At 43.6% G+C, this 23445-nt stretch overlaps 1 protein-coding gene across 4 annotated transcripts in view; it reads right to left on the bottom strand.

Annotated features, from left to right (window-relative positions):
* LOC111140902 (pikachurin) overlaps positions 1 to 23445 on the bottom strand; it is a 180841-nt gene that overhangs the window by 96794 nt on the left and 60602 nt on the right. For 2 of the 4 annotated variants that reach the window (XM_022493152.1, XM_022493153.1), the window contains exons 2-6: positions 22173 to 22282; positions 21085 to 21165; positions 13123 to 13137; positions 10640 to 10757; positions 9085 to 9220 (exon numbers count right to left, since the gene is read on the bottom strand). In XM_022493152.1, coding sequence (XP_022348860.1) covers positions 9085 to 9220; positions 10640 to 10757; positions 13123 to 13137; positions 21085 to 21165; positions 22173 to 22282 — 460 coding nt within the window. Of the gene's footprint in view, positions 1 to 9084; positions 9221 to 10639; positions 10758 to 13122; positions 13138 to 18310; positions 18338 to 21084; positions 21166 to 22172; positions 22283 to 23445 lie in introns of all 4 variants that reach the window. The other 2 variants (XM_022493150.1, XM_022493151.1) reach the window with 2 other exon arrangements.

Raw genomic sequence — 23445 nt, forward strand, 5'->3', positions numbered from 1 at the left:
GACCGAGCTGTTTGACCCCTAAATCTCTTGCACATGCTTTGCACAAAGAAGATATTCAACATGTGCATGTCTGGATGAACACAGGCACATACCAGGTATCTGATAATGGTTGGGTAAGATGAATTGAAACAGCTTCAAAATTTGGCCTTAAGAATAACATGATGTCCTACATCAGGGCGTGGAAAGCTTCAAATAAAATTTTTTGGGGACACAATCATGACCACTTGTTTAGGTATTGTCTATAACTGCCTTCTTGCTATAGGGGCAGAATTGAGTAGTTGAGACAGAGACCATAGAGCTGGGAAAGCACAAAATACTGACTCTCTGACCCTGTGAAAAAAAGTTTGCCAACCCCTGATCAGAGACAACAGTCTTCACCTTTGTGCCACTTCAACCGTCTGAGGAAGACTTATAAACCCTTCTCAGAATAATATTTTTAACTGCATCAAACAAAATACTTAGGATCAAAAAAGATACTAATTATATTGAAAACACGGATCTAAACAATAAAAATTATGATTATGATAATAAGACACACATCTTTACTAATACATTAAGTAATAATACCTAGCAATGCATTTAGTAAGTACAATTATTTCAAAGTAGTGATAAGCATGACTGGAACCCTGAGATATGTTTAACAGTTGTAACAGGATAAGAACATACTTGTGATTCCATCAGTGACAAAGCCACAGAAACTGCTAATACTACTGTGCTTTGTTGACCACATTCATATGAAAGGGAACATTAAATTTCGGTTGATAAGCTAAGAATGTAATTTTTGTCAAACCAAAGACCAAGGACCCCTTGAATTCTCTTCATGGGCCCCTTGGGAATCTACACACTACAGATGAAGAGAAGAGACATGATCCCACAAATTATCCAGGGCAAACACAAGAGGGGAAGAGAAAACCTCACACACTGAAGAGCCTCAGATGCTCTGTCCATTTTGCAGACTGGTTTTATGCAGGATTTGTTTGGTACTAAAATGAATTGCCAAGAAAAGTACAAAACCACTAAGTAGTCACAGATTAAAAAAAAAAAAAAAGACGCATTATTTGACCTTCAGCTTCAGCCTTCTTTATTAAAGAATTGGTTCAACACAACCAAACGACAAACAGATGGATAGAATGGGGTGATGATAAACTCAGCTGGCAATGTGTCCCAAGCAGGACAACTGGAGAGCACACTTTCATTGACAGTTTACAAATGGTTCCCAATGCGGTTGCACAAGAACTCAGTTTATGTGACCTCCCATCAATCTGACCAGGGATTACATCAGGGTAACTCATGGTAGGAAGGATGGAATCCTTAAGGGATCGAATCGTGAAACTGTAGGTCAGACCTCTGCAAAAACATTCAGGACCATCCTTCCCTTTGAGCCTATGTGGAGGAACTTGCTGGCTTCCAGAATGGCTGGGATCAGGCATTAGTCTGGAAGGTGGTTCTAAGATCCTGGATTTGGAAACTAAAGATAAGAAAAAGGAATTTTTTTGTGAAGTGCCACTTGTTAATATGAAATCTCAGCTGACATCAAGCAAGCCCATTCTTGCTTATTCTGGTGGTAGTGGTAAGGAAGGCTTATACTTAAAGGGTGCAACTTCCTAAATACTTCTTGAAAGGAAAGGAAGATTTCTCCTTTTTTTCCCCATTATTCCCCAAGTTAATTAATTGTATAAGAACAATTCTTTAAATATTTTAAGCTCTGTGCTTTTGGGGGTAGGAAAACCAACACAGGGCTACATCACTGTTAAATATTGTAGCCGTTTGCCCAATTATTGCTATAAATTCTAGTAAAATGCTATGAAAAAAGTTGGCAATTCACTTACATATTATTAAGAGCTCCAAAACACAAGTTATAATTCAATATGAAATAATATAACTAGGGGAATTTCCAAGTTAGTTTTACAGTTTGTATTATTTGAAGCGTTGCCATATACCGATATTCCTTTAATGATAAGAAAACAAAAGCAATAAATAACTTGGGATGAGGGGAGAGGAGAGAGATGTACGGTCAGATCCATGTTGAGTTTTGCCTGGCTTACACTACTGTAGTTAGTAAGGTGTGTTGTGGCCTCTGAAATTAGTGGTAAAGGATTCATTGATCCCCCTGCCTCCAGTTCATGTGTCAATACATTTCCATTTCCATGTGGCTTAGGGCAAAGAAAAGAACCAACATCAAAAAAAAAAAAAAAATCTTCCATAAGCTACCTCTCTAAGTGCTGCACAGAAAGCTTTTCATCCTCCCAAGCCTCCCCCGGTAGCCACTGTCATTATCCATGCTTTACAGTGGCCGAAAGTAGGGCTCAGAGAGCTTGAGGAACTTGTGCAACATTCCAGCTAGTTTGGATATTCTCTAAACGCAATCCCATGACTGCTGTGTCCGAATGTTCACCAGCACCTATATGATGTGTGGTGTATTCACCCCAGGCTAGGTGCTGGGTTCTACAAAGGGGAGCAAGTCAAGATGTTGCCCTCACGTCCTGCCGAGGAGGACAGACCTTGGGCAAGTAATTAACTACAAGTGTGCTGAGTGTTGCAAGGAAATGTTACAGGTGTACCTAACCTTGTCTAGGGAGGGGGTAGGGGTTCAAGGAAGGCTTCCTGGAGGAGGTGGTACTTCAGCAGGGTTCCAGAAGGATGAATAAGAGTTAGTCAGGTAAAGGGGCAGAAGAACTATCCTGGCAGAGAATGGCAAACATAAAGACTTCTAACCAGGAAAGAACAGGGCTCTATACAAAAGCAGAAGATACCTATCTCCAAAGCCATAATAATAATGGCTCACACTGACAGAGCACTTTTGTGTGCCTGGACTTGTTCTATACATTTCGTGAGCATCAATGCATTTCATCTCACAACTCCATGAGGCAAATGAACTGTTACCCCCATTCTTCTGTCAGAGGCAAAGAGAAGTTAAATAATCCACTTAAACTGACACAGCCTGGAAGTGATGGGGGTGGGAGTGGGGTTGGACCAGGGATCTCGCTCCAGAGCTGATGCAGTACTCACCTTTGTCATGAGAACAGCAGTCAGTCACTGGGGTTTAGAGAGCAGATGGTCCAGCCTGATTTTATACATAAGGAAGCTGAGAAATGGAACTGAGCAATTTGTGCTCAAGTTTAGAGGCCGGCTCCAAGCTGCGTCTTCTGATCCCACATCTGAACAAATTCTAACTTGAAAGATGAAACCAAGAATTGGATACTAAGTCTAAATTCTTTCTTTATTAAGTTTTTAATTCCAATATAGTTACCATACTGTGTTATATTAGTTTCAGGTGTATAATATAGTGATTCAACATGTCCATACAAGAACCAATGCTCATCACAACAGGTGCATGCCTTAATCTCCATCACCTGTTTCACCCATCCCCCCGACCCCCCCCACCTCCCCTCAGGTAACCATGAGTTTGTTCTCTAAAGTCTCAATTCTAAATGAGAAACTTTAACCTTCAGAGTCTGTGACCTTGACCATGAGTCAAATCACATCATCCCTTAAAACTACTCAAGGAAAATCCATAATCCATTCGGCTTCTATTCTGAATCCCAGATTTCATCTTCATTTTAGTAACAGCTTTTACAAGGTAACTTCCTGTGAGCAAACTAATTAAATTCATTTGTTACTTGCAGATTAAGGAAGAGTTTTTGATGGGATAGAAAGACAGATGACTTTGACAAAAATATCAATTTGTTAAATATTTTAAAATCCATCCAAGTGTGTATGACCTTAAGATTCTCAAGAAAAAACAATCTGTAGGCACTGCGATCAGCTTAGAAGCAGCCCTGTGTGAAGATGAATTTTGCAAGTCTTATTATGGAAGGCATCTGCAACGGACCAGGGAATTACTTAAGTAGAAAGATGTGAATGGGAGAAGAGAAAACACACTGCTTTTTCTCCTTTATTAGTATAACTATCTTGGGCTGAGACTGAGATCAACACTTCTTGACCAATGTCCTTAACACATACATAGAATACTTTGAACTTTCACATGGACTCCAAATAAGACAGTGATGACTTTTTTTATTAAAAAGAGCCACTATCACTCATATGTGGAATTTAAGAAACAAAACAAATGAGCGAAGGGGGAGAAAAGGGGCGGGGGCAGACCAAGAAACAGACTCTTAACTGTAGAAAACTGATAGCTGCCAAAGGGGAGGTTGGTGGGGGGCTGGGTCAAGTGGGTGAAAGGAATAAAGGAGGGCACTTGTGATGAGCACGAGATGATGTATGGAAATGCTACATCACTACATTGTACACCTGAAATGAACAGTACACTCATGTTAATGAATTAGAATTTGAATAAAAACTTAAAAAAAAAATAACAGCCACTGAAAGCTTTATCTACCCTTTCCAGCAACTATCAAAGCAAAGCTCGAATAATTTTAACCCATCATGTCACACATACAGAAAAACTATACTTAAGTTAAATGAAAACTTTAACCCACCTGACAGATAGCATACGTGGGGCATGGCACCCCAATTGGAACATCAGAGATAAAGAATATTTTTCCAGGCCTTTTGTTTTCATTGCCACCATAGTATATATTTTTTGCTTATGAGAAAGGCACTTACCCTGGGGAAATTCTTAGGCAGAAGGAGAAAAGTTTCTCAGATATTTATAGCCAAAATATTTCAAATCATAGGTAGCTATATTTATGCTTGGTTCTTATTTTAATAAACAGTAAGTATTGCTGCCCCCAAAGAAAATTTCAGTATCACTTTAGAAAAAAAAAAAATTCTCCTTCACCTCAAATGCAGGACTTTTTTGTTTTAAAAAAGCAGGTAAAAGTTTTAAAAACACTGCAAAATGTCTTACAGCATATAGGCCTACTAGAATCTGCCTCTTCAAATCTTTTCTACACTGATTAAATATTTTAAAAATCTACTCTTAGCGAGGAAATAAAAAAATAACCCTCGGGCCAACTTCGGGGGGAGATCAGAAGATTATGTTCATCTAAAGCTTCATCCTCCCTGAGCCAGAGACCAAGTCACTGAGAGCACTGCTTCAGGGGGTCACCCTATGGATGTCCTCCATTTTAAGGAGGCAGAAGTTGAATGAGAAATAAGAAATTTGCTTGTCTTAAGCCTATGACTCAAGAGAGCACCATAAGTACATAATGTCCACTTGAAATATCACCAAAACCAGCAAACATGCAGTCAGAAACCCCCTACTCTGGTCCAGTATAATTGCTGTGGTTAATCTTTTACCAGCCAGTTAAACGCCTCTTTAAAAGCTTTTTGACAATTTCTTAACAATGTCTTTGAAATCATCATCCTCACTGAATAAGAACAACCAATGTATAAGCGCCTACCAAGGCAGAGAGAGGCAGGAGAAGCTCATCTTCCAGAGACAGGACTTACAGGGGAACTGAAATCTGAGGATAACTCAGGAACCTGATTTCTACATTTTCTGAGCCTCGGTTCCCAAAGGCCTGCCTCTTGGCTACAACAAGAAACTTTCAGCTCACACAAAGCCTGTCCCAGATGTTTATGCATCTGGGACAGGTATCTGGGCAAAAGGAACTGTTAACATGAAGCAAACCTTTCTGGGGAAAACAGAATAATGACTAAAGACCCCCCAAAGCTTTTCATACTAATTGCAGTGTCTGATTTAGAGCTCACAAAGCTCTCTCTAAAGATATCCGTGAGCACTCACTGGAATGGGATAGGCTCTGAGATGTTTACAAATGAATATGGGGATTTATTCTGTGGCCAAACATTAAATACCACAACAAGTTGTGAAAGCTTTCATTCTGGAACAACAGCAGCAAACAGCAGCCCAAGAAGAGGCCTCACGGTTCCTTCCCAGCAGGGATCTGGGAGGGCTGAGCCTATGCACCCACTGTCTCAGAAGGCAGATCACAGACATGAAAGGGACATGTAGGATTTCACAAAAAGAGCACTGCGCTAGAAGTCAGGAGATTTCTGATTGTGTTTCTGTCCCCAACCCATCATTTTTACCTTGGCAAAGCAATTTAAGCACTTGAGCCTCAATTTCTTTCTTTGTAAAAGGAAATCATGGTGTGGAGGGAAGAAAATGAACAGCCATTAAAAGTCTATGATGTAGAAACACTTTGTAAAGACTGTAGCCAACAATTCTGCAATGAGGGTTACAGCAGCTTGTTATTACAGAGGAGGACATGGAGGTTCTGAGTAAAATCATTTGACCAGAGTCAAAAATTCTGGAAGAGATAATAGAGGTAGAAATCTTAGCATGGGAGCTGGATCCAGGGGGCAGGAAGCTCTCCCCATTTCACTATGTTCCTTCCATTTGGAACTCCAAGATGTCCAAGAACTCTGAATTCAAAGCTAGTTTTCCAGAACACTGTAAAGTTACATTTGTCAAGATAATTTTCTTTTTTAAAAATTAGCAGTTTGTTAGAATGGTATATAATTTTTAAATGTCGATATATAAAAATCTAGGACCTAAGCCCTCAAACGTTAGACTGCTCTGAATGCTAAAGTGCATTTTTCTTGGTGAAGAAGGATTATTAAACGTAGTTACATAACACTCCTATATACTGTACACTCTCATAGGTTTTAACATCTACAAAGCTCTTTCTCCTATGGGATTGCAGCCAATCCTCCCGACCACACACTGTAAGGCTGGAAGATAACCGTATACTGCAGATAAGGACTGGAGGTCAATGTTTGGGGGGCCCACATCACCTCCCTTTGTTCCACTTCTGGTTTCAGCAGCAGCTGCAGTGTAAACCTCTCCTTTGGACAGGCAAGTCTGAGAGGAATTGTGCATACTTCAGGAAGAGTTCAGTGAAATCAAGCCCCCATGGAAGACCCTGTTGCCTGCAGAAGTGACTTCGGGGACTCAGTTATACATCCTCCTTCCCTGTCTCCCTCTCCCCACCTTCTCATTCTTGCTTCCAAATAAAATAACCGATGTGCTCTCAAACCACTGTATCTGGCCAGCCTGTGGGGGGACCCCAAACTCTGAAAGGCACTGAGGTTTCAGGACAGGAACTGACCCACGCCTGGCTTCCGGGCTGGCAAGTGATGGTGAAAGAGCTTTCTTCTAGTTCTTCTGGTTCTAAACTCAATGAATCCCTTTCATTGTTCACGTTCAGTAGGGCACGCGGGTTAAGAAACTGCAATTTCTACCTTTTGCCAATATGTGAGACTTAAAACCAGTTTTCAAAATACATGTTTTAGCACAACATTAAAAATAAATGATAACCATCATATTTGCTGGGGGCTACATAGATGGCCTGCTGGGCTACCATGAAAAATTTTGCATTTCCCCAAATTTCAAAGTATTACATTTTGCTTTGCTGATGCTAGACAAGTGCATTAGAAATGTTAAGTTCACCTCAGAGTTTTAAAAGAATGAGCAAGCTGAAGTTTTAGGACTCTCAGTGCTTCATGTTTAACTACTAACAGAAACAGGATTAGAATCTTTTCTACCCCAGGCACACTCAGGCTTTGCCTACCAAATTTCTTCAGTGGAGGGCTGGTAGATAATCCTCAATAATGAGCATTGGTCTGGAGCTTTCCAGTGGGCATCCTTTTCCCCACTTCATTTTCCCAGCATCTGCTTTGCCCCTTTTACATTAATAGCACCACAATTTTCCTTGGAGGAACCAACCCTTCTGCACTCTCTCAATCCATGTACTTTGGTGTAAATGACCCACCAGGCCCTAGTTCCAGAGTTCAGAATATGAGCAAATGCCTGATCAATTAGTGTAGCCTCTTCCCTGGCCACAGTGGTTGTCTCAGAGAGAAGGAACCCAAGACTGGCCAGTTAGAGTGGACACTGAGACTCCAATGGGTCCACTGAGAAATGGCCACTCTTTTCCAGGGGGGACTTACGCTAGAGGATGGCAAGTCTTTGGTGTCTGGCAGCCATCTTGCCACCACACCAGAAAAGCCTACTTGAAAATTCAGCCAATAAAGGGGAAAGCATAGCACACAGATGGAGGGAGACAAATGGCTGCTTTGGCACATGTTAGATCCTCCCTGAACCTAGATTTGCCACTGGAGTCCCAGCAGTCACTACATTCCTGCCTCATCTTCCAGGCTTCTGCCACCTGCTAGTCAACAAGTCCTGCTTGAAATGAGCTCCGTCCTCAGGCATTAAAGGGACTCAGAGCAGCACTTCTCTGAAGAAACAAGGATCTACTGTCCACTATAGATCAGAAAGCTAGGAAGTCAAGCCACAGAGCAGGGCTAATCAAAATCTTGGCAGAATCGTTTAGTCCCAGCTTCAGATAGCTTCGGGAATGAGGTGTTGAACTAGTCTCTTTATGGATCCATGAAGCAGCAGGCCTTAGACAAACACCACCACCTTTACTGGAGGGAACCCTAATTCCCAAGACCTGTGTGCATCCACCAGCTGCTTCGGTTCACACTCTAACTCAGCTAGAGCTCAGAGGAAGGGCCTTAGATTAGGAACTCCTTTTGTTTGGCATGTGCATGTATGTGTGTGAATGGGGGGGGCAGGGAGGGGAAGGCACATGTGTGCCTTGTTTTTGTTTATTTTTGCTTACAATTACATAGTAGCATTGAGAATCCATGTTTTTCTATCTGTAAGATTTTGGAAGAATTCCTCATTACTCTTCTACCCTCTGATAAGCTAAGTAACAAGAACTGGAGAGGTAGATAAGAGAAAAAAGTGGAAACCAAACCAAGACACCTGCCTCACGGTATTAAGGATGTGGAGGAAACAATGACTTATATTTGTTTGTTTTCCCCCCTTCCTCAAGAAAAATCACCATCAAATATTTAAACTTCAGGTATAATGTTCCAAAGCCAGGGAGGCAAGTTTCAAGCTTGAAATGTGGGCAGGTGTGTTAGCAATGATACCTGGGGAGTTTTCAGAGCCTAGGACAGTCCTGATGGTAGAGGGGAGATGAGGTAGACGTAGGGTGAGCACTGGGTTTACCAGATGACCTGGGTCTGAAGAGGTGTGGGGATAGGTGCTGGCCTGGGAAGAGAGTATAAATATAGGTCTTCAAGCCTTTGGCTTCTCTTAAATACACGTGCAGTGGAGACAACTCTCCACATAGTATTCTGTCATGTTTGGAACACTTGAGGTCAATACATACTGTTTTTGAGTGTGACACACAAACTTACCTGATGAACTCCACAGAATAGTACTGAATCGGGGAGCTTCCTTCACTCTTTCCAGGTTTCCAAGACAGGGCCACCTCAGAATCTGAGACCACAGTGACTTGTGGCTGCTGGGGTGCTGTCGGAGGCAGGCAGGTATCTAGGTGGGACAGCAAACACTTAGAGTTGACTGTGGTCTTTGCTGCTAAAGATGTTTAATATATAAAAAGCACATGTGCTTCCTACAGTTTAAACATCTCTATTCAGTATGGACATTGGGGAAGTTACGTGTTATGGTGAGTACTTTGAAGTGTGTAAACCTGGCAATTCACACAGACCTGTACCCCTGGGGCTAATAATACATTATATGTTAATAAAAAATTAAAAATTAAAAAAACAAAACCAGAAACATCTCTGTTCAGAACAGTCTCCAAATCCAAGCCAAATGAACACAGAAAAATAATCACAACTGAATATACCATGTAAAGTTTGAAATGAGAACAGGGCTTCCCTCCTTCCCTCAATGCCGTGGCTGAAATCTAACTAAATTAAGACCATGCCATCAGCTCTGGGACACACAATAGTGCATACCCTTAGAATCCTCAACTACACTCCCACCTCCTAGTAACCTTCCATCTCTGTTTGCATGTTGGAATGGACACTCGCAAGGAAAATGAAATGCATAACATTACTGTCACTCAAGTTCAGTTTTGTGCGTGTGTGTGTGTGTGTGTGTGTGCATATGCGAGTGCACACGCATGTGTGTGTGCGTATGTTGCCCCGGCCATCAGAACGCATACCAATGGTAGGATGTTTGGGACATGCCCTCCCACCCTCATGTGTAAAGATGTAAGAGTCACACACAATCTTATCGCCCCAAGGAAACTGCTATTACTATTTTCATATCCAGACTTTCACATCTCCTAGCCTTTACTCACACTATTGCTTATGCCGGAAACATTTTTTCTTGCCGTCTCTCCTAGAGGAATCCTATGTAGTTCTCAAACTTTGGGCCAAAAATATGAATCTTTCTAAAATCTTCCCTCAGCCTTGGGGTGGAGGAGGGCTCCCTCCTGAGTGCTCCAGAGCCCGCTCAGATGGCCTGGAGCTGCTCACCTACCATCTGCTTCTCCCTCCACAACGAGCTTGTGAACGGTGATGATGGAGCCACCTTTGTCCCCTGGTGCCCAGCAAAGCGCCACTTTAATGAGCCTTTGTTGGGTTCCCTTTGCCTATAAAATCTCCTCTCCCACTCCTTCCTCCCCTTCCTGATTCCCCCTTACTGATCAGTCATTTTCCCAGGGAATTCTCACCTCACCCCTGCATGGGATCTCCCTTTACATGTTCTTTCAGCACTAAATAGCATTTACCACCGTCCATGACTACACCTTAACTAGGTAATGTCTTGACCCACCCCACTAAGTTTTGAGAGGACAAAGGCTGTGCCTGTTTTGGTTCATCACCAGAGCCTCGCACAGTGCCTGGCACATAGTAGGTCCTCATTGGTATACACGGAATGAAGGGATGAGTGAATGGCAGCCATTGTTTTTCTACACTTAATGAATTGAACCCATTTTACCTTGGGGCAAAGTGGTAACATGCTGAGGAGAACTAAGCCGCCCTTTGCCAGTCTGGCTGTAAGCTGCTATGCTCACTCGATATTCAGTGCCTGGTTTCAAATCTCCGATCACTTCCTCCTGTCAACGACCAAACAGGAAATGCATCAATGACCAGAAGTTCTTTTCAAGCGAACCAGACAATTTCCAGAAGGACTGTACCTCGAGGTCCCTGTGAAACTGCTTACGACAGATTGCTTTGCTTTCTCTAGGATTGGCCAAGTTTTAAAACTGCAAAGAGGAAAACACCATCACATATTTCCAGAGAGTTACCCTTTACTGGCATCTATACACGGTTCTAGAACAGAGACTCAGTCGTCTTATCAGATCTTGCTTTTAACATTTGAGTTCCTTGATCAGAGTACTGAGCTGCTAGAATTCAGGGAATCATCTTTTCCAGGGTTGGAATCCACCAGTTTTTTCTCTACATTTGCACATCACAGATGTTCAGAGACTAGCCACAACAGCAAACTGAGGTCTTGATTTGTACCAGTAAAAAAAGGTCTCAAACTTTGGTTCTCAAATTTTTAGCTGCATCACAATCACCAGGAGGGCTTCTTAAATTGCTGGGCCTACCCTCCCCCTACCCCGGGGGTTGCTGATTCAGTACATCAGGGAAGGGACCCGAGAATCTGTATTTCTAAGAAGTTTCCAAGTGCTGCTGTGGGTCCAGGAACCCCACATTGATGAAGGATGTATATGAACTTCACCTGCACCATGTCCCTGACCAGAAGGCCCCAGCTGGAGGCTTTCTGAAAGCGGGCTCCACTTCAGGCTTTGGTGAAAGCAACATGTCCCGGGGGCTACAGTGCTAACTAGGAAGTGGGAGCCTGGGTTCCACTGGTCCTAGCAAACTACAGTGGAAAGGACACGGGCTTTGGAATCAATGAATCCTGATTCTGCCACTTATTGCTAGCTGTGGCCTTGAAATTAAATCCCCTGAGCCTCAGTTTCTTCCTCTGTAAAATGGGAGATGATATAGAACTGTCTTGCATAGCTGTCATATTTGGGATAATGTGTGTAGAGTAGCTGGGATGAGGGATGTCCTCAAGAAATGGGTTGTCATAACTACTGTCCCATGTGAGGCCCCTCCTCTTCCCTGCTTACCTACCTTCCACCACTCCTCTGAAGCCCCAACCTTCCCCATGACATCTGATCACCCAGGCCTGAGCTTACCCTACCAAAGGCTGTGCCACTGATCAGTACTTTTAAATATTACAAATCATGTACTCCTATTTCTCCTCTGGGGCTGTAAGCTCCTTGACAGCAGGGACCCTGCCTTGGACTTTTTCAGAGCCGCCTCTGCAGATGATCAAGTAGTCATTGCTGCCAAGGAGAATGTGCCTGCTGATCAACAAAAATTTTAGAAGGATTCAACAAAGACTTATCGAATACTTACTACGGGAGTCCTTAACCCTGGGTGCACATAAGAATCGCTAAAAAAAAAAAATACCAATGCCTGGACTCCACTCCAGACCACTTAAATCAGAATCCGTGGAAGGCAGGGCCCCCAGGGGTCAGTGTAAAGCTCTCAGCTGAGACAAATGGGCAGCCAGGTACATGAGCCCCGGATGCGGGGCTCGGCTCGCCTCCTGCGCTCTGCATTCCATCTGTTGCCCGCCTTCTCCTGTGACTCCATCCCCTCCCCTCCCTACGGGGTCCTTCTGGGATTACTCACTGTGCTCAAGTCTCTCCCACCTCAAGAACAGTCAAGTATTCTCCAGCACACCTGCGCCCACCTCCTCTCCACAGGAGCAACTTTCTTGAAGGAGCTGCCTCCACTTCTGATTCACCCCTCCCCGGCCTCTCTGCACTACGAAACTACAGAGATATTCTTGCCCCACAAGGTCACCACACAACTTTGTAGTAAATCCAATGGGGATGATTCTCTGTACTTGACTTTTTGTACCTCTCAGTACTGTTGCCTAGCCTTGCTTCTTAAATTTCTTGGTTCCCTTGGAAGCCATGACAATGCTCCTTCTTGGTCTCCTTCTACTTGTCTCATTGCTCCTTCTCAATATCGTCCACCCACTCCCTTTCTCTGCTTGCCCCACAGGTATTGGTTTTTCCCAGGGAGTCGTCCCTTGCCATCTCGCCCTCTCACTCTGTCATCTTGCCTGGGTAAGCTCATCTACTACTTCCTCAGCTTCCAGAACCACCTTCGCTTGACACCTCCCAAATCTGCCTCTCAGCTCTGGCCGCCCTCTTGATGTCCAGACACGGGTTTGCAACCCCCTCTAGACTATCTCTACCCAACAACTACCAAGCTGCTGAGGTTCAACATAACCAAATTTCACCTCATCTTTTCTCCCCTGCTACTGAAAACAAAACAAGGAATTTCTTCCCATGTTGCATTCACTCTCTCATTACCCAAACAACAAATTCTTGACACTCTCCTCTCTGTGTTCACCTCCTCTCTAACCACCATTCAACCAGTTACCAATACTGTCACTGGGACTTGCTCACGTCACTTGAATCTGTTTAGGTCATCTCGTCCTCATAGACGCTTAAGGCCAAGTCCCCATAATTATGACAGTGGGTTCCGATTCTCTGTCCACCTACACTGCCTACACCACCAGTATAGACCTCACCTGCTAGAGTTATCTTCCCACACCTCAAATCTGAGCATGTCACTTCCCATTTTATAATCCCCTTAGAATGGCATAGTTGTGTCCCCCTGTTTATCCTTCCAGCACCATCTCATGTCATCTCTTTGCCTTGCATTCTACATTCCAGTCATACATAAGAACTTGGCAGGGCTCAAATTTATGCCATTCAATTCCTTGCCTCTGGGCCTTTGAACCTGCTGCTCCTTCTACATGAAATGCCCTTCTCCCCACTCTTGCCTGGCTCACCCCTGCTCATCCTTCATGACTCAGTTCAGCTGAGACATTACCTCATTTCTCTGACCCCCAGCCTCCAGTCTGGTTAGGCGCCCATCCTCTACGCTTCCCTGGTGTCCTTGGTGTATCTCCATCTTAGCACCACTCACCTTAGATTGTAAGTGTCTGTTTATTTGTCACCTTCTCCTCACCCACTTGAGGGCAGGAGCAAGTTCTTATTCCTCTGGCAACCTAAAGCTTAGTGGAGACAGGTAGTGAATGCTTAAGCAATGCTTTTTTGATGAATGAATGAATAAATAGAGGAAAGAAAGTGAATGAGTGAAAGAAAGAAATCCAATCAAGGTGCCCAATATAAGCAGATTACCTCATGGAGAACCAGCTTCTATGACTGACCCCTCCATCTTGATTAATAGCGTCGGTACCACTGTCCCAGGCCCTGGGGTTGGCAACTCCAGAGACAGGCTGACTTTCTCTTACCCACCTCTCTCCAGCCACCTCCACGTGCCTCTCAGACCTGCTCCCTTCCTCCACTTCCTCTGAATCTCTGCCATTGCTACAGGCTCTCTGAGGCTGTCTGCCCCCAGTCCTTCCTCCTCTCCTTTCTGCTCTGCTCCATCTTCCATGCAGCTGCACAAGGGGGCGTGGCTGAACACGCGGACCTCACCCCAAGCCCCCTTCCGGTCTTAACTCCTTGCATCTGTGCATCTCAGTTCCCCTATCCGTCCCCTGGTTCCATGTCAAGTGAGATATTAAGAGACTGGAGGTAGCAGGTGGATAAAAAGTTTCTCACTTCTCTCTCATCAGCCATGCCCAGGCTCTTCCCATGAGAGCAAAGATATACTTTCAAACCAATGCCCTCACAGACTTTTGCTTTAGGATCTTTTCCCCCTTGAAGTCCTTATGCTGGAATGACATACGGGAGGAGCAGCATGGTTATAGATTATTATAGATATTGGCTCTGAGCCAATACCAAATACGGCTACTATTACCATGTATTGTGTGTTTTCTCTGTTCCAGGAACACGTAGCCTGATTTAATTCTTTCTTTAGTCCTGTGAAGTAGATACCACTCTTACTTTCATTTACAGAGGAGAAAAGAGAATCCCTGAAAAGTTAATGATTTGCTCAAGAACATAAATTTATTAAGTGGCAAAATGCAGATTTGAACCCTGCTTTGTTTAACTCCAAGGCCCAAGTTCTAATTCAAAAATACATGTACAAAAAATATTAAAATTTAAATCAATAATAAATATTTATCATAAACACTGAAGATCAGATTATTTTATTTAAGAATTTTATTTTATTATGTAAGTTTATGAATTTATTAATTTGTTAATTAATTAAATTATTTTATTTATGTAAGTTTATGTATTTATTAAGAATTTTATTTATGTAAGTTTATGAACTATATAAATTTACATAAGTTTATGTACTACATAAACTTACATATCAACATACATGTTGATGTTGCTTATGTAGGTTACAAAACAAACCCTTTATTAGATATGAAAGATTAGCTCTACCCGTAGCCCAGGTATATTCTAATAGGTAGACAGGTAGAAAGTGACCCTCCCAGAGCCAACTATTCCCAGCCTTTTCCTGTTTTGACCAGCTAGGTAGGTGGCATAAGGGAGTGTGGGGCAAGGGCACTGGGGAGCTGGGGTCATGGAAAGAGGAGCTGGACTCAATGACTTTACCATCATTTCTACCTCTGACATCAATCCTCCCAAATGGAATCTCTCACTATATTGTGACTAGGGATAACCGTTGGATTCTTTATTAAAATACCATACAATTCCACAAATCTTTCTATTTCCATCTTTAAGTGTTTTATAATTACTTGCATCAAACTACATAAGATACTGTATATGCTCTTTTTGACATTAAAAAACTAAGTGTTTTGTTGCCTGGTGGAAGTTTGAGAACAAATCAAAATGTTTATCTCTCTTGGATTTTATTTTATACAATGTAGTGAGAAGCAGTGAGAGAAATCGCTTTCTTGAAGTAGAGTCCAGAGTGAATTCAGCAGTCTCCATGGGCCCCTTCCCACACCATTTTGGGGGGAATGAGGAGGCAAAGCTGGATACTTCGCTATAAAATAACGCTGCTTTGTGTTTGTCTACTCCCTCTTAAAATGCAAAATGCCAAAACCTGCCCCCTCTGTCTTCCCAATACCCCCAGTGGTTGTCATGGGATCAGAGAATTTATATCTAAAGAAGAGAAAAGCAAGGCCAGTTAATTCACTGAATCCAAGAAGAAAGCTCAACAACATAAGTAATGACAATAATGGGTCTGGTTTCCCTCATAAGACACATCATAACCTAATAGGCTTCCAACTGCCCAACTCTCAAACACAGCGTATCAAATTTTCAGGCTAGCACCTTGTTTTTCAGAGGTCCAACTACCTTCTCCACATCTACTGTACCAGTCCCATTCCCCTCATTCAAAGTCTGTGACAGGGATGATGGATTGTCTTCTCATATCCATTCTCTCCTTTCTTATCATAGAACCCCTATATATTAGTTGGGCCATCGCCACTCAAAGACTACATTTCCCAGCATCCCCTGCATCCAGCTGTGGCCATGTGGCTAAAGTCTGTCTAACAGAATTTGAGTTTAAAATGCTGAGGGCAATTTCTGAGTTATCCCTTCATAGGAAGGGCTGCATTCTCTTTCCTCTTTTCCTCATCTATTGGCTAGAAAGTGGATGTGCCAGTGAGCCAATGTGGGCCATGGGAAGGAGGGCTAGAAGGGTTGGCAGAGCAACAAGATGGCAGAGCAACAAGATTCGAGGTCTCTGACAGAAGCCACCAAAATTGGTTATAACCAAACAGGTTATATCCTGAAGGAAACATGAATGCACGTTTTGTTAGAATCACTATTATCTTGGCATTTTGGACTATTTGACTTTTATCCTAATCATTATGTGACCCAACGTACAAAAACAATCTGGAGAGCTATGTACATGGAGCCCATAAAGATGGGACTACTCTTAACTGAATACCTCTTTGCAATGATAAAACCATGCTGAAGGACTCTGGACTTAAATCTCTGACCCCGATTTCAGATTCCACCTTTACTCCCTTTCACGCTGTATTTTTCTCCCACTGCTGGAAACCCAGGTTATTTGTTTCCAGAAATGAAGCTAGAGGTCATCTTGTTTGCTAGCCCAGACAGGGAGCTACTATACTGTAAGGACGTCCACTGAGCAAAGCTGAGAGAAAGCACGAAGTGGGAGAGGTTCTGCTGCCAAATAGCTTTGTGATCTTAGAGATGCCACTTTGCTCCTCTGGGCCAAAGTTTCAACACCAAAATTCTACAATTGCTCTAAAATGACCTTGTTGGTAGCTAATAACCTTGGATTCAACTTCACAGTTGACTCTACAAGTTGAGACTGGGCCTTGGTTGTGAATATCTAGCATCATTACATGGAAGGCACCAAAGGAAGAGAAAAGTGCTATCTTCCAAACGTCTTTCTTTCAGTGGCCTCGAGGAAGGCTATGTGGGCCAGAGTGGTGGTAGGAGTTGGGGGGATTCTGTTGCCTGAGTGGTCCCAGAAAGCTAGAAAGTATCTTCCAGAGTTTCACAGGAAGGGCAGCACTGACTTTGGGGCTGTACAAATCTTCCTTGTATAGGTCTGTCCTGTGTACTGTAGGGAAAACAGCCTCCCTGAGGCCTGTCCATGAAAATGTCCATGCTTATGTCCACATGCCCCAGAGGGAACCAAGGAACCCCCAGCTGGGAACCACTACTAGGTCATTTTACAGTCAAAGAGAGATTCAAAGGGGTTCAGTAACTTTGTCCAAGATGACCTCTGCTGTGATGACAGAGCTGGGACTCCATAACCAGTCTCATGATTCCTGCCTCCGTTTTCTCTCTCTAACCTTGGATAAGACCCAAGTGCAATCATGGTTCTGGGTCACCAGACCAGTGGACTCCAAAGCAGGATGATGGTGCATCCCCGTGGGTGAGCAAGACAATCTTTTGAGATGCCAGAAGAAAAGAACTTTCTATTTTTGTCTTATCTCCTCCTTTAAGGTTCTGTGGAATATTCTAATGTACATAATATACTAGTAGAGTAGCATATGCATAATTTATAAATACATGTGCATGTTCAAATATTTTTTACCAATGATATGAATGATTAGAAAGTGTGGAGCCTACCAGTCTAAACCCTCGCTTCTATTTCCAACTCTAAAAAATGACCAAATTGCCCTGCTTTGTTTTACTACTTATTTTTTCCAGGTTGAAACCTGCAGGTTGTTCTAAGAAAAAAGTAAGTGTCAAACGCTTTTTGGCAAATCATCAAAGGATATAACCCGACCTGTTTGGCAGTCAATCCAGCAAGTCAAGTGATTTGAGGTGACCTGATCCTGGCTTATTGGGAAGGTCTAGAATCCTTAGGGAAAGTGAGGAAAGGAGAAGGAAGGGTGGGGGGAGGGGAACCACCCTGCAGTAGTGCTCAGTCATTTAAATATCTTCTCTCCTTTCAGTCTTTTTCACCCAGTTATGGAACAGAGCTTAAATTACTTCAACCTTTAAAAATGTTCCCCTTAACCTCACTCTGCTGTGTGAGATGAAGCAGCACAGAGGAGAATAAAAGAACCTTCTTTCTAAATGATTAAAAATTCACCTGGTATGCTCCGCTGTCCCTGCTCACACTAGAACTAAGCACTCTCCCTCAGGCCTCAATCAGTAGGAGCGAGATGTGGGAAAATCAACATTTTGATGAAAAGAGACCCCTCTGAATCCTGAGTTGGGACAAGGATTTAACTTTTCTGAAGCATACTTACAAAAATCACCCGGTGATCAGACTGTCCCTGCAGAGGAGAAACAAAAACAGAACAACATGAAAGGAAAGGGAAACTTCCAGGTTGCAAATAAACCAGAAGAGCAGCGCCCCCTTCCACAGAGAGACACAGGCAGCGAACAAACAGCTTCCTTCAGAGCTCTGTTGCCCCCTCGCTCAGTGCTTGTTCCACGCCAGCTGCGGTACTGAGGGTGCCACGGCCGGGACCCTGTTTAGTGATCACACAGGTCAGAGGGTTCCCAAACTTTCTCTGCTGACAGCACCTTTGCTGTCTCAGGAATATTTTTACAGCACCTATGATACCAAAGAAATGCCCAAGTGTTCCATTTATTCTGTAGTTTTACCCAAACAACCTGGTAGTGGTCGTTCACACAGATGTCCCTCTTTCCCTTGAGAAGCTGCAACATTCCGCAGCACCCCCGTGAGTTTGCTGCACAGCCTGGAGCAGCTGGCACTGTTTGGGAATCCCCAGATATGCTTCCATGATATAGATACTATTTGGATCCCTGTTCTGTCTATGAGAGAACTGAGATCCGGTAGGATTAGCTTGTTGTAATACAGCACACTGAATTCAAGTCCTGAATCCAGAACTCACTGTTATACCAGACACTTCCCCCCTTCCTGACTCACTGTCTTTATGTCCTCGCATGATTTCCTCTCTCCACTCTGGACATTCTGCACCTCCCCCCACTCCCCACCGGAACGCACGAGCACGCGAGCATGAACACACACACATGCATGCCTGTCCTCTTGGTTCACACCATTTCTTTTGATTTCAGTGCTCCTCCCTCTCCTGTGCCTTTCTAGAAACTGCTCCTGCTTCAGTACTCAGCCCCTAGTTGGACCACTTGTTCATATACTAATCTCTCCCTCTTCGAAACTTCAGTCTACTAAGCGGTATGTTAATGACATCGGTCTTACGTTGCTTTCCAACTGCTTATCAACGAGAATGGGATTTTCCCAATAAGACTGAAATCTGCCTGAGAATCGGGACTCTGTGTTATCCTATACTGGGCATATAGCAGCAACTGTGAAAGTCTGTTGAAATGGGCAAGGCATAATTTGCTGGCATACTCTAATGCCTGGATGTAATTAACAGACAGAATGTATTTAACATAAAGGCAGTGATCATCAGAAATGATGATCTATCTGGCTTCTTCACATTTTAAAACCAAAGGCTTTTAAATATACCATTTTATTTGAAACTCACAACAGTGTAATTATTATACCCCTTTCATGGGAGAAAGGTAAGGCTTAGCCAGGTGAGGGGACTCTGGCCAAAGTTACCCAACCTGTAAAGTGCAGGAAGGATGTCTGAAAGCTCAGGGTGCCTATTTCTCCCCTGACCCCGTGCTTCACATTTGCACTGCCGTGTCCTCCCCAGAGATGCCAGTGTTCGGGGCAGGATCTCAATTCCAGAGGCACTGCCCAGACTCTAAGACACCTGTCACCGTCACTGTGCCCTCGATGCCTGGACCATGTTGCAGGCTGATGGCTGGGGATACTGCTGGCTCCTTGGCAGGGTCCAGGTGCTTGTTGAAAGTGCTGAGATGAGATACAACCTCAACTCAAGGATTCCTCAGTGGGCTAAGCCGGTCTCCCCTTTGAGGATAAAGTAAACCATAGAGGTTGGGGCTGAGGGCTTCTGGGGCAAATGAGGGCAGCTGGCACCAAAGTCTGAGATTAAAAGTGTATCCTGCAAAAAGTACACACAAGCTGCAAATGTGTACCTCTTCTTTCTGAAGAGCTTTTGTAAAAACTTAAAATTTAATTAAAAAAAAAAAAAAAAAAAGCCAGAGCAAGGCTCAGAAGTCAGCCTGCGCTGGGTTCCAGTGGACGCTGTTCCTCACTAACGTGTGATGTGGGGAGAGTGATTTCACCTGAGAGTGAGTCTTGGCATCCTCGTCAGTAAAATGAAGTCATAGGATAGTTGTGACGATTAAATGCGAAAGCGAATGGAAAGCAGGAGGAATAGCGCCTGGCAGGTAACAGGTGTCCAGGGAGCAACAGCTTGCACGTGAGGCTTCCGCGCCTGCAGTGGGCGCGGACTCCGCAGTCGCCAACACCCCCACCGCCGCCGCATTCTGGCCTCTGGGGCTGGATGCTTGCAGAGCAATTCAAAAGGCTCTAGCCTCTTGGAGAATTGTAGTAGAACGGGGCAGCGGGGGGAGGAGAGTGGAGGAAAGAAAACAGAACATGCCTAAGGCAGGAAAATTCACCCACGGAGACCTTGACAGGAAAGAGGAAAAGAAATAGATGGAGAGGCGGTCGCTGGTGAGTGGAAGGACCGGGCACCGGAGCTTGACAAGAAAAATAAACAACTTGGACCGTTTGAATATACATTTCAAATTACATCATTTTCTTCTGCATTGTGTCTCCAGGCACTTGGGAGGATACAGATGGGTCATATTTATTTATAAAGCTTTATGGGGATTTTTCTAAAAAGTCGGCATCGAACTTCATGAACGAAAAAACAGCTGTAAGGTGGCTGTTTTCTCACTGGATGAAGCGGGGGGCGGGTTGAGTCCAGGATGGAAGTGCTTCCCCAGAACCCTTTCTGCACGCGCCTGCCTTCCTGGACACGCGGGCCGAGGCGTGTGATGAGGGCGTGTGCATGAAGATGTGTGTAAAGTCCAGAGGACTATGTACACATGATTATTACATATGACACACACACGATCAGAAATCCTTCTGACTATCGCTGCAATGCCAACCACAGGTGCTCTTGGAGGGGGCGGCCTCGCTGCCACTACTCACCGGGGCCACGGGGTCCTGGAGTAGCACATGATGTGACCGCTCCTGTAGGGATTTATCCGCGCCCACCTCAGAGTAGAAGACCTGGAAAAGAGGCAGGCATCGGGGTGAGAGCCGGGCCAGCACTCCTATAGCAGATCTAGGGCCCGGGGTTCGAGCTCCGGACACAGCCGCCGGGGGGGTTGGAGGGGCTCCAAGGTGCGCCGCCTCACTGACCCTGCTGACCCTGGTTCTACAACAAACATCAGCTCCCCGGTGGCCGGACTCGCACACCCATGAGCCTACAGACCCTGGGAGGGAGATGTGTGCCAGTGAAGTGAGAGGGAGGGGCTGGACCTAGTCTTCCCCAAACCACGACTTTCTCGGGTCATCTTCCATTGTCCCACTTTTTATGTAACGGGAGTTCAGAAACACATTTCTCTGCCTTAAGAAGACAATAGGAGGAGGGCCTATTTTTGGTGAAAAGGAGGCAGTAGGGAGTTGCAGATCTGGGTGTTATGGGGAGCGGGAGGGGTGTTCTGTCCCATCTAAAGTGGGCAGCCCAGCTCCAGTGGGCTCGGTGCCCCATAGGAATGTGGGCCTGGTGTGGCCCGCTCTCTGGATATTCCCAGAGCTTTCAGAACTCAAATACTTATTTGAAATCTCCTAACTCCTAGAAGTTGACTCATTTTTATAAACCTTGTTCAAACAAAACACATTGGTGAACCTCTCCCCTGGTAGGTAGGAATGCACTCTCTGTTCCCTCCCCCACTTTGCCTATCCATGACTTTACTTTATTCCCATGTTGCTGCTTTAGCCTCCGAATTTGACCGTGGGCAGTTGGATAGCAGGAACCATATCTTCTACTTAGTTTACATTTTCCCCCTTCCTGAACAGAGTAAGGACTCCATAGATCCTAACAGACTTTCAGGCACTTACAAATACCCTTAAAAGGGAAACATTTGCTCTGGTTTCATGTAAGGAAACCGGGGCAGTGATTAATTGGGGAGGGTTGGTATAAGCAGGCCCTCTGTAGGAGAAGCAAGGGTGGGAAGGGCGTACAGTTACCGGGACGACACCCATGACCGAGATCGCTGGGCCCCGGTACTCACAGTATAGCCCGTGATGGGGCTCCTGGGATGCCTGGGCATTCTCCACTGGATGCTGAGAGCTGTGCAATTCAAGGCGAATAGCATGATATCCAGAGGAGGCTCCACTTTGCCTGCCCCAAAGCAAAAGAGACTGTGTCAGAAGTTCCGAGCTTGTGTCTATTGATGGAAAGATGATGCCGCAGGACAGAAATCAGACACCTCTCTGGCATGCCACACCTAATTCAGCTGACTTCACCAGAACTCTGCTGTCCCCTCCCAGCCTGGCAATCGTATGGCCCTCAGTCCCTTCTGTAACTTCTAGCACCCAGAGGCCAGCAAAGGGAAACCAAGCACTTCCGACTTGACTCTAGGGGCATGGAATGTATCAAAGGAAGACGATGAAATTCTTTTTTCTTTTTACTTTGTAACATATATATGTTTTATAAGTATTTTATGTAACTACGTCTGTTTACATAGTTCACTTATTCCTATTACAGAACATCTCAAAAATATGGTTAAGTGTAAAATGGAGTTAGAAAACTTCAAATGTTTTACAGTAGCAAACTTCAAATCTTTTACTGTATCCTTATCATAAATAATTTCATGGTTATGAATAATACATTTTATGTTTATAAATATAACATATGCAGATTGCCAAAATTTAGGAATGAGTCCTGTCAACATTTGAATACAATACTTCCTTTTGGTTACATGCAACTTTTTGTAAGATATCTGTATGTAAATATAGATATGTAGATATAGATATATACACATACATATGTACATATATTTTTATGTATATAAAATTTTTATTTTTCTCTATTGTGTTCATTATATAGAATAAATATATATACATATATAGTCATAATTTTAAATCTTATAGTTATATAGTTATATATATTATATATATAGTTAGATATATACTCATATAGTGTATCTATATATATATATGTAAACTGAGAGTATATATTTATCAATCTAATTATTTTTAATGGCTGTTAGTTCTCCTGTACACAGTAATTCCCCCTTACCTGTGCAGGATACTTTCCAAGACCCCCAGTGGATGCCTGAAACCACAGATAGTACCAAACCCTATATATACTATTTTTTCCCTATAAATATATACCTATGATACTTTATTTATTAACTAGGCAGTGTAAGAAGTTAACAATAATAACATAGAACAATTACACTAACATACTGCAGTAAAAGTTATATGACTATGGTCTCTCTCAAAATACCTTATTGTACCATACTCACCCCTCCTTTTGTGATAATGAGAGGTGACAAAATG

This window comes from Enhydra lutris, unplaced genomic scaffold (assembly GCF_002288905.1).
Source record: "Enhydra lutris kenyoni isolate GAN:26980312 unplaced genomic scaffold, ASM228890v2 scaffoldscaffold5, whole genome shotgun sequence".
Lineage (NCBI taxonomy): Eukaryota > Metazoa > Chordata > Mammalia > Carnivora > Mustelidae > Enhydra > Enhydra lutris.